Below are 11,741 nucleotides of genomic sequence, written 5' to 3'. Positions count from 1 at the left end.
AGGCAGCATTTTTACCTGCAAGTCAGAAATTAAGTACAAGTAACACAAACCGCACAACAAATTTAATTCAGTTTTAGTTTTTATGAAATTTTATCTTGTAAATATACTTGTCAGAAAATACTTACAAAATAATTTGATTTCCTGGTCTGATATGGAGACACCCTGTTTAAAGAGAAAATGTGAAACTTTTCATCATACAAAAAAAAAATGTGTAAGTTTTTATCATACAAGAAAAAATGTGAAACTTTTCATCATTCAAGAACTTCCTTGGAGGCATACCTGCATGTATTAGCAAGATTTAAGTCAAATACATTTTCTATTTCTTTTTTATTAATTTCATTAACTTTTTCCTCATTATACTGAAAGCTGCGGTAACCTTATTATATGAAACAGGGTCTGCTACTTAAACCGATATTAATAACAAATACTGAGTAAAAACGGCTAAATCCTTCTGAATCTACTAAATGAATTAGGATAAGTTTATATTGTGCATATAATGTAACCCACAATTCTGGTAAAATTTAAAAAAAAATTAGTTAACCAAGAAACACAAATTGTAATAAAAAAATAAACACAAAAGTAAACCAAAGGGATGCCAAATACTTTGTTAAATTGACTTATACATTTTTCAAAACTATGGAAAATTTCTTTTAAATACTTGTACATGCTTTCATTGAATTTTTGTATGCACTGTAAGATTTCCTACTTTTCCTATTTTTATTCTATTAAAATATGAATAATGCCATTCATTTAAATAAAATTGTTTATTCTTAAACCTATTATTCATACTTAAGAAAATTACAAGTAAAGTTATTACATTATGAGAAAGTTTCAATATTTCTTCATTAATGAAATTCATGTCAAAAATTCAGTGTTATTTAAATTTTGTGGATTATTAAACAGTATGTAATAAACACAGCTACACATATTCTTTTCAATATTGCCCTCCACATTAACCCTTATCTGATATAAGCCCTCTTGTCTTTTGCCTTGATATGATATTGCAGGCCCTGGGTGACATGAGCATGATATAGAAAAGGGTATGTATAATTTTAATTGTACAAATAAATCAAGTCTGCCTTGGGAATGGAAGATACATGCCATGCTAACCTCTACAGCAAACATTCACAAAGATAGCGTGTAAATACATCAAGCCTAATGGACCACAATGCTCACCTTAGCTCAGGTTTGTACTTAACTACATGAACTCATTTTTGTCCACTTTCATGAATGTGCAGGGATATCTAATTTCATACATCAATCAGTCTGTCACAAACACTTCATTAATCGGTCATAACTTTTGAATGAGAGAAGATAAGGCTTTAGTATTTCACATATGTATTACCTATGACAAGACCTTATAGAATATACTATAATTTTCAACCTCTTGACCTTAAAGTTTAAGTTACTTTTCAAAAATGTTAACTTGGTAATAACTTGAAAAAAAAGATGGGCCTTTTGTATTTCACATGAGCATTACCTGTGACAAAACCTTTCCAAATATGATTTTTCACCTCATGACCTTGAAGTTTGACCTACTTTTGAAAAATTTTAACACTAGCAGTACCTTTGCACCTGAAGAGACAGGTCTATCCTATTTCTCCTATTACTATTATTCCATTACCCATGACAAGTTTCCAAATGTTCTTTGATTTTTCACCTCATGACCTTGAGGTTTAACCTATCTTTCAAAACTTTAAACTTTTGCTGTAGTTTTTGCACCAAAAGAAAAAAGGGCTTTTACATTTTTTTTTTAATTTGTGCATTACCTGTGACAAGACTTTTGGAATGTATTACACTTTTTGACCTCATGACATATACCTCAAAGTTTGACTTTTAAAAACATACTACTTTAAAAATATAATTTTCTTAGCAAGATAGACCATCAAGAGAGTTACAATTCTATATATTGTTGCATCCAACCAATAAGACCCAAAAAAGCTTGGAACCACAATTCTCTGAATTTGCTTGTTTCTTTTAAATAAACAATTTAATTGTGGATGAGACACACGTTAATGATATGTATGTAAAATGTAAATGAACCTGTTTAAGTGTTTGCTATCTTACATACAGTAAGCTAGAACACCAAAGAGCTAATTAAAAGCATGTGGTACAGTGTGTGTGCAGATTTTTTCATTCTGTTTTCCTCCATTTCTCTATTTAATGAGATAGCACAATATTTACATAAACTTTAGCATGTCCAAAAGTAGTAAAGCTTAAATGCATGAATTTTGGGGGTAATGTAGGGGGTGTTTGCAAAAGCTTTTGGAAAATCATAAACAAATGGGGAAAATCTATCCAAAATAAAATTTTTGATAAATTCACAAACTCTGTGAAAGGTGACAAAATGCCTTATTTCATTTCAGATCTTACAAACAAAGGATAGATGAGATCAGAAAAGCTCACCTTTAACATGTCAAAATACATGTATATATATATTTTTTCTAAATTTTAAATAGCAGCTGCAACTCATGAATGAACTGGGATCTAAGCACTAGAGCATTCATGACATATTTTCTATGTTTAATTTCATTCCATCTAAAAAAGAGAACTCCTGATACATGTATTTACAAATCACATCAAGAAAACATCAATAAAATATTACTGAGAAAAAAGATTGCTGTTTTTCAATAAAATTCAGTTGAACACATTTTATTAACCTGTGCAGCAGGTATGTCTGAGTAAGTAACACAGAGAATATGTTTGGTAATAGTGATTAAGCAATTGTCAACTTAAAAGTAATGGGTAACAAGTTAAAAGTGAATGCCTACATGTATAAACTCAGGCCCCAGGTCCCTCTGGTCTAGCCCCTAAAAAGAAACAGACCAGGACAGTGATGCTTTCACACCCAACAGAATCTTAGAATCGAGGAAATACATCACTATGCTCTTCAAATCACATTGTAATAATTTATCTGATATTTACATCAATTATTGAAAGATTACAGATCATTTAAATGTTGCTGCAGAAAATTCTTTTTAGCATAAGTCATACTCTCATTCATCACAAAAATAATATTAAATTAACAATATTTATACTTCAAATAATCTTAAGCATTCTTATATGTTCCCTATAAAAACATTCAAAGAAACATGAAAAGTGTTTTTTTATTTATTTTTTTTTTTGTTACATTAAAATTACATTGTATGTAAAACTAAACTGTGCCATACAGTTAAATCTTAATCATTGAAGGTGAAATTACTCCAGAGTCATTAAGAGTGAATTCTAAATTTGTGTACTACATGTACACTGTAATTCTGCTTCAGAGGAAACCACGGAACTCTACTTGCTACTTCGAAGGAGAAAGGTATAAAGACTCAGCCTACCTTAGCTAGAGTGGAGGTTAACATGTTGACCTTGTCTGTTATAACAGCTACATCTTTATTGGCCTGTTCAATATACGCATTCTGAAGCTGTATATATCTTTCAGAATCTGCTGTCATGTCCGGAATGGATCCACGGAGCGGTAACGCACCTAAGAATAGAAAACTGAGAATAAAATTTTGGGTCCAAAATAATTCCACAGAAAATTCAACTTCTACTATAAAGAGCTAATCACATTGAAAATGTACAATAACTAGAGTGTATGTGAATGTTCACAAGTGACATTTATTCATAGTAAAAATTCATTTTTTTCATTGTCATCATTTATTTATTTAATCATGCTAATCTAATCTTGGTATTTTAACACATATACAATTGTACATTTTTAATCTATTTCATTACCTTTTCCTTCATTTTCAACAAATTCTTTTACAGCTCTTAACAAAATCCAAAATGGTTTGCTCTACAAATTAAATAAAAATTATCTGTCTAAAATATGAAATAATTTTGATTTCCAAATCTCATCTAGACAAAAGACACAGATATCAATTAATTACTGTACATAGACAAAAAAGCAACAAAAAAGCAGACATACCGGTACATACACACACCCATATGCAGTAAATAAAAAAGAAAATTTCTGTAACATTAATCTACCTCTGAAGTGAGATTCATTGCACTTGGGTCATTAAATAATTGTTCAACTTCAGTAGGAATCTGTAAAGATAAACAAGTTTTAATGCAAATATGTACATTTACTAAGATTTACAGGTATGTAGCACAAATAAAACATGCCATGGATATTCTATTTACTTTTGTTGGAACTAAAGCCAAATTGACACTTTTAATAGCTTCATCAAAGTTTTCCTCAACTTCTGGAACACCCTCTTCATTTTTCCTTATACCTAAAACAAAGAAAACAAGTACGGTTAATTCAATTTAGTTCATTATAGCTCAGTGGAAAAAACTTGCATATGGCCAAAATAAACTTTCATTGATGATATGGAAATTTTGGGATTTGTGGACTACTGTTTCCAAATATCTACACCAGGGATGTGTTCAAAATCATAGCAGCTATCCTACCTCTTAGATATTAACCACACTGTATGAATTAACGCTCAATTAACCAACTGCATGAATTAACACTTGTTATGGCAAGGCTAGCATATCACTGGCTTCATAGAGCTACGTATCCGCTAATATCTTGAACGCAGCCGAGTTCAATCCTACAAATAGTTTCATGGTTCATATCTTCTTGATACAAAGGGCCTTAATAGTTGCCTGAGTATCACGCACTAAATTTCCACTTTATACAAGCATATCCCATGACAGGGCTCTAATTGGTGACTAATTTAGCATTTTTATCAATTTTTTTTGAAAAAGCAAAAAGAAATTTAAAAGAAGAGGAAATCATTTTTACAATGGACATGGTGTGTTTTCTTAGTCTAGTCACGTCATGGATCCCTATATTGATTACTATTAACTTTTAAAGTTGGCACCTTAAAAAAATTTGCCTGGCGACTAAAAATTTGCATTGGCAACTAAATTTTTTTGATACAGCGCCAGCTGGCGCCTAAATTTATAGAGGCCACTTAGATTTTTAATCTATATACAAGTGTACGTGTACTTCTTTGTACATGCATTGTGCACCAAATTGGCCAAAAAGACCATAATTTGATTATGCCTAAATGTACATTGCTTGAGTAAGCTTGGATGTGGAAATTTGTGCCATTAGTTGTAATGTTCTTGAGAAAAAAAATTTTTTTGAAGATTTTTTTTTCTAAAATTTGCCGCACTCATCATGATACGAACAAAAGGGTGCTTTCATTCGAGAATTTGTAGCTCCCTTGTTCTTGTAAAAAAAAAAAAATAAAAGATTGTGCCAGTATAAATGTACAACTGTTTCAAAGTTTGAACCCACATTGTAGCCTTATCCCTTCACTAGGGATCATGATTTGAAAACAAATTACTTCAATCTAAGCTACAGAATAATGCATACATGACAGTCTATCGATTTTTTCTAGAGGAAATAATTTTTAAATGTCTCTTTTTGGCAAATGGCACATTTTTTTATTTGTTAAATTTAGAACCTTCCTTTGAAAGATGCTATGTTGCAAACAGCTACTTTGTTTCTGATACAAATCAAATGAAAACAGAAATTGACAGTGACTTGTCTTACTTAGGTGACCTAAAAAGTGGCCGATTTGATGACTTTTGCATACTTTACCTTCCCTTATCATCTGCTTCAGCTGATTTTTCTCTTTATAGTTCTGCGGTGGTAAACCATCATGCTAAAGAAGAATAAAATGGATAATTCAAACAAAGGCCAAATAAAGTTGATGGAGTTATCCTCCTTGAATAACAAGTTAAATTGTATCAAAGATTTCAAAGGACCTCTTGTGCTTGAAGTATGAAAGACTACGGGAATATGTTGTTTCTTGACTGCTTATCTGTCTTTTTCAAGTCACCACTTCCACCTTGTACATAACTTTTGAGGTAAACGACATGGAGACTTTAAACTTTACATTAAAGATATGTAACATGAAGTATTAGATGGTAAGTCATGATCCAGACACTAAGTCATTTCAACAAGGGTAAGAATAAATAAGCAAATGGACCCACTTAGTGGCTTTCTCAGTTCACAAACTTAATATACGAAACATTATTTATATACAATGTGTAAATGATCTGACCTGTTTTTTCCACTCCTGCAGATATTTGTAGATTATGACTAACCAGGGTGTGTGTGAATGATCCTGTAAAATACAACAGCTAAAGTGAGTCAGTAAAAAGGATTTAAATACAAGCATGAACTTTAGTTTTAAAACTTAAAGTATCATATTTAATGTTACCAAGTAAGGAGAACTCACTGTTTAGGATGACTCCTACATCAGAGATTCTGTAAGCTTACTTTTTTATCCATGGTATCAAGATGGAGACTGTCACAGTATTTGACAAGGGAAGGGAAAGGACGATCTAATCGTAGGTCTTCATGTGCATTGTCAGGGTGTGATTCTATCACTGTAAATAAACAATTACATCTAATAAATAAACAATAACATCTAATAAATAAACAATAACATATCTTATTCATGTCCTACAAATAAAGAAAGGGTTCTAATATTGTCATCCTTGGCATTGTTAAGGTCAGTTCTACTGATTTCATTAAAAGTAAAATTAATGTATTATAAATTAATGTAACGTCATTTAAAAGATCACATAAAGTAGTGTTTTTGACCTCTACTTGACTTTTTCTGCAATGTATACATTATAATCTTTTGGCTTCATTTGTCTGGTATATATTACAAGAAAATTTAGGAAAGTTTAGGAGCTGCATACATACAGTCAACTCAAGGCAGGTCAAACAAAAAGCTTAATAAGTCATACCTGTGTGTTCTCTGACAACAAGTCTCATGTAACCAATAAAGCCATAGGAGCGACATACAAGTAAGGGAACGGACTGCTTCCATAAAACATCTGCCAACTGTAGAAGTATCCTACAGCCAAAAATAAAATCAATTCATCAACCTACCGGTACACACAACAATGGTCATACATTTGTAATAAGAATAATTATGCAGCAAGTACATGCACAGTCAAAACTCATTAATTTCAAACTTGTAGGGACCAAGAAAAACTTTGAGATATCCAGGATTCAAGATATTGGGGTTAAAATGCATAAAGAAAAAGTGATTGGGACTTCAAAATCACTTTGGTAAATCACTCATGGTATTTGAGTTATCAGTGTTTGAGATACCAAAGTTCCACTGTAATCCAAAACATATCAGCCATAAATATATATATATAACGTTAAATATAAATAAATGCCCATATTTTAATATCCAAAAATTGTCAACAACTATCAGATAAAGAACTAATGGATATATTGTCAATTATTATAGCATACCTTTCAGAGAGACCAGTTGCAATGACGATTGTGAATCTTTTGAAGAAGTCTGGGTTGTTTTGCAGTAATGACTCTGGAAACTGTAATAAATAATGTAATGACACTGGAAACTGTTATAACAAGAGATGTTTGTGAAACACTTATGCACCCTCTCCCAAATAACTGGAATTTTTCCAAGTCCAAGGGGCATAACTCTATCAGAAATTGCTTGATTGTACCCTAAACAGAACTTGACAGATATTTTTATGATAAATTTGTATACCAAATTTTATCTCAGTATGTGCAACCTCTGCGAAGAAAATGAATGGAAACTGCAAATAATTGGAATTTTTTTCAAAGTCCAAGGGGTATAAATCTGTCAAAAATTGCTCGATCATACACAAAACAGAACTTGACCTAGATATTTTTGTGATAAATCTGTGTACCAAATTTCATTTCAGTATGTGCAACCTCCGTGAAGAAAATGAATGGAAACTGTTGGTGGGCCAACAGACAGACAGACAGACCAACAGACAGCAGCAAAGCAATATGCCCTCCCTTTTACGAAGGGGGGCATAAAAATAATGTAATGACTCTGGAAACCGTTATAAAAATAGTGTAATGGCACTGATGTTATCAAGGGCAATGTTTACATAAAATGTTTACATGTACTTCATCTCAACTGATAGAAATTAATCATTACCTTGCAATGTAAAAAAAGACGACTATTTTAATTTTCTGCCTATGTTTATGTGCTAACATTTGAAATCAACAAACCTCGTCTTCATAGTTACCACTGACATCATCATTTAATTCATTGAGAAGTTCTGTAGCAATTTTTGCTCTGGACTGTAATTGGAAAAACACATCCAAAATCATTTTGACATCTTACAAAGTCACTGATAAGTACCTTACAAGTATATACATTGTATTTATCAAACTGCTAAATCATTACCTTGCAATGTAAAAAAAAAAGATGACTATTTTAATTTTCTTACATCTAGATAAGTAGCAACATTTAATATTTACCTTTCCAATGCTTTCTTGTGACAAAAAGAAACTGAAAAATAATGAAATTTATCTTTAAAAATGTCTCTTTTGACAGTACATGTATCATCTGCAGATATGAACTTAACATTTTGAAGTACAAGTAAAACATGATGATTTGCGAAAAAACAATGTGACCCAAAGAAACAGGACATCCATCTCCTCCTTGGATCTCATTTAGTATAATTAGCCAAAAACTCATCTTATCTTGTTAATTGTTCTCCATTATCTGTTCAATTTGAGGAACTGTAACATAAAAGAAACCAAGGATCTTCCTCGGTTGCATGACATTTTGTGGGCACCTGCCATTGGATATATAGTACATGTAGCTGTAACTTTCCTACAGTGTACCTTCACTTTAAGTTGATTTTACAAAAACAGACAAGTAGATTACATGTCTATTTTTTCTAAATATCAGAGAAGATTTTGATTTTTAATTTTTATTTTAAATGATTTTACAGCAATTTTAGAACAACTTTTTTTTTTAATTTATGATAACTTTATCACCAAAAAATAAATGCTTCTTTTGTATTTATACAAATGACAAAAATCTTTATACTGTCTCTTCTTTTTTTTGTACCTTTCACTATTTAAAATTTTTAAACAATTTCCCAATATATGCAAAATCAAAAATGTCATTTTTATAAGAATATATATATATGTACATATTTTTAATATATAACAAGATATGTTTGTGAAACACTTATGCCCCCCCCCCCCCCAATAATTGGAATTTTTCTAAGTCTAAGGGGCATAACTCTGTCAAAAATTGCTCGATCGTACCCAGATCAAAACTTGACCTAGATACCTTTGTGATAAATCTGTATACCAAATCTCATTTCAGTATGTGCAATCTCTGCGAAGAAAATGAATGCAAACTGCGAATAATTGGAATTTTTCTAAGTCCAAGGGGCATAAGTCTGTCAAAAATTGCTCAATCGTACCCAAAACAGAACTTCTTCTAGATATTCTTATGATAAATCTGTATATCAAATTTCATTTCAGTATGCGCAACCTCTGAGAAGAAAATGAACGGAAACTGTTGGTGGACCGACAGACAGACCGACCGTCTGACCGACAGCAGCAAAGCAATATGCCCTCCCTTCTTTGAAGGGGGGCATAAAAATATTATTTTGATTGATAATGTTCAGTTTATCCTACCAATATTCTTTTTAATTAAAAAACAACAACATTGAATTCAATTGAATCATGACCATGACTTACGAACACCTTTAAAATGGACATAATGATAGTCAAACAGCTGAATAGGACAAATAGAACACATCAATTAGTAAATATGACTTAAGAGTTCATATAATAAATTTAAATAAAACTAAATTAACTATATAATTGTATGCTAAAGATATTTCCTTGTAATTTACACAACATACTTATTGCCAACATCTTCTCCTTTCACTTTATTTCCATCCACAATAGTAAATGATCCAACTCCTGCAGAATGAAATATTTAGTGATCATTGAGTACTTACAGGTACATGTACTACTTACATAGACTAATGAAATATGTTACCACACATTGCAAAATGTTTATTTAAAGATATACATGCTATAACTTGTGTCAGTTAAAAATAAAGTTGGAAATTTATCTATTTTGTTTACCAAATAAAGTTACAAAAATACTGTAAATTACACAATTGAAAATGAATGCGTTATAAAGATCTCAAATTATAATTATTTTCCTGCCAGGAAAGTAATGCCTCTATTTAAATTAATGCAGCATGTGATACCATCGCTACTTTTAGATTGATAAACAAAAATGGCGTCAAGAAAACGAGGTAGGCCGTTTGGTATACAAATAACTTTCGACACGGATGGCACACCTCTAATGCTTAAAAATACTTATCTTTTAAAACAACCAGTATTAAACATCTACTCTGTAATGACAGATATTAACCATTTATTCATAATTGTAGTCAAAATGCAAAGTACCTCGTTGGCTATGCGTGTTTATGCACTTCCTTCGTCAATATTCAAGAAAAGGCTGAATTCTTAATCGCAGATCTTGCTTAATTGTTTTGTAATTACAACAACTTATTTAGTAACACTTTGTGGAAAGTTTTTTTTTTTTTTTTACACATCATGTTTCTCAAATCCTTTAATCATTTTATTTCACATAATTGCTATGTAGCGTGTTTATCTTTAACTGAGTCCCTTTATGGGCTAAACCCAAAGGTCAAAAGGGAAGAAAAATTTTTAATGCTACCAAGTGTGATAAATTCAGGATTTTAATTTTTTATGTCTTTGACTTTCAAAGTATGTGAACCCAAAGCCTATAGTGTCCTATTAAGGCAATTTAAATGCAAGGTACAAACAATTTGTCACATCAAATGAAAACGTTAAAAACGTTAAAGTTACAAATGCACAAAGGCTGCTGCAAGACTCTTTGGGAGATTCCCCATTGATGGCCGTCAAGGGACATAACTCTTGAAAAGTGTGGATTCCTGTACTGTAGTTGTTAGTTATAGCCATATAGGATGAGTAAAATGCAAGCACAACTTAGTATTGCTTACCTAGAAAAAAATTAGTATAGAATTACCTGGTAAAATTAAATTTTTCAGAGTTTCAGTCCCAGTTGCCGTGGCATTTATCAAACAAACCCGAGTTTGTTCCAGTGCAGTTTGTCCATGATCACCCCACAACCTTAAAAAACGAACCAGTGGCATAAATAAAGATTGTGGAGGAAGAAAAATTATGAAATTCAAAAGCAAATAACAATATATATTTATCACTCAAAAAAGTTATCAAGTAAACCCTAAACCTTATCTGTCGGTCATATTTATTATTTTTGTCAAGACCACCCTTTCCTTTCCCTGCCATTTTGAATATCTAATAATGAAACCGGTTGGAGCAAAATGAAAAATTCCGATTTTTAAAACACAAACGCAAATCCAAAACTCTTTATATTCAAGCGTTGGCGTAATGAACATAACATGATCTTCATTTGGTTCATTTAGAAAGGAGTACAACCTAAGCCCCTAAGCCATAACCTGCAAATTGCCTCTCTATATGATTTGAATACACGATTTGTTCAGTGAAATCCATCAAGAACAAAATGACAAGTTTTCATTGTAAAGTTTTCATTGCTTAATATAAATATGTAAACAGATTCTAACATATACGAGGCATATATATATATAAAGTAAAAATCTAAGAAAATCTAATGAAGGGAAGACATGCTTTTTTCATGATCCTATAGGAATCACTTTAGAAAAGGGACATACAATGTAATCATAGATCCATCAAGTATTCAAAAGAAAATTTCTGCTTTTCATGAAAGCTTAATCTGATTTAAATATATATATTTTTTGCTACTATTTTATATCATTTCACATACATAATTATATAAATTTTAAAAGGATGTTTTGAATTTAAGTTCATATTTTTTAAAAATTATTTTGGAAATCAATTGCATTTTATTTAACAGCAGTTTAATAGATACATGTAGTCGATATTGCCGGATATT

The 11,741-nt window shown here is 31.1% G+C and overlaps 1 protein-coding gene across 2 annotated transcripts in view; it reads right to left on the bottom strand.

The window, feature by feature from the left end:
• Positions 1-11,099, bottom strand: part of LOC133205349 (NEDD8-activating enzyme E1 regulatory subunit-like) — an 18,984-nt gene extending 7,885 nt beyond the window's left edge. Inside the window, exons 1-17 of one of the 2 annotated variants that reach the window (XM_061341143.1) lie at positions 11,037-11,099; positions 10,815-10,918; positions 9,649-9,709; positions 8,240-8,270; positions 7,988-8,059; positions 7,232-7,311; positions 6,712-6,821; positions 6,236-6,345; positions 6,018-6,080; positions 5,552-5,615; positions 4,138-4,229; positions 3,982-4,041; positions 3,727-3,787; positions 3,327-3,475; positions 2,772-2,810; positions 126-162; positions 1-15 (exon numbers count right to left, since the gene is read on the bottom strand). The exon at positions 1-15 is cut by the window's left edge and continues 72 nt beyond it. In XM_061341143.1, coding sequence (XP_061197127.1) covers positions 1-15; positions 126-162; positions 2,772-2,810; positions 3,327-3,475; positions 3,727-3,787; positions 3,982-4,041; positions 4,138-4,229; positions 5,552-5,615; positions 6,018-6,080; positions 6,236-6,345; positions 6,712-6,821; positions 7,232-7,311; positions 7,988-8,059; positions 8,240-8,270; positions 9,649-9,709; positions 10,815-10,918; positions 11,037-11,095 — 1,207 coding nt within the window. In that variant the 5' untranslated portion in view covers positions 11,096-11,099. The remainder of the gene's footprint in view (positions 16-125; positions 163-2,771; positions 2,811-3,326; positions 3,476-3,726; positions 3,788-3,981; positions 4,042-4,137; positions 4,230-5,551; positions 5,616-6,017; positions 6,081-6,235; positions 6,346-6,711; positions 6,822-7,231; positions 7,312-7,987; positions 8,060-8,239; positions 8,271-9,648; positions 9,710-10,814; positions 10,919-11,036) is intronic. The other variant, XM_061341144.1, reaches the window with a different exon arrangement.
• Positions 11,100-11,741: the final 642 nt, after the last annotated feature.

Source organism: Saccostrea echinata, unplaced genomic scaffold, assembly GCF_033153115.1.
Source record: "Saccostrea echinata isolate AGI-Se365-2 ecotype Australia unplaced genomic scaffold, CSIRO_AGI_Sech_v1 ptg000054l, whole genome shotgun sequence".
Taxonomy (NCBI): domain Eukaryota; kingdom Metazoa; phylum Mollusca; class Bivalvia; order Ostreida; family Ostreidae; genus Saccostrea; species Saccostrea echinata.
The sequence above is the reverse complement of the archived record's forward strand: the minus strand, read 5'-3'. Positions and strand labels throughout refer to the sequence as shown.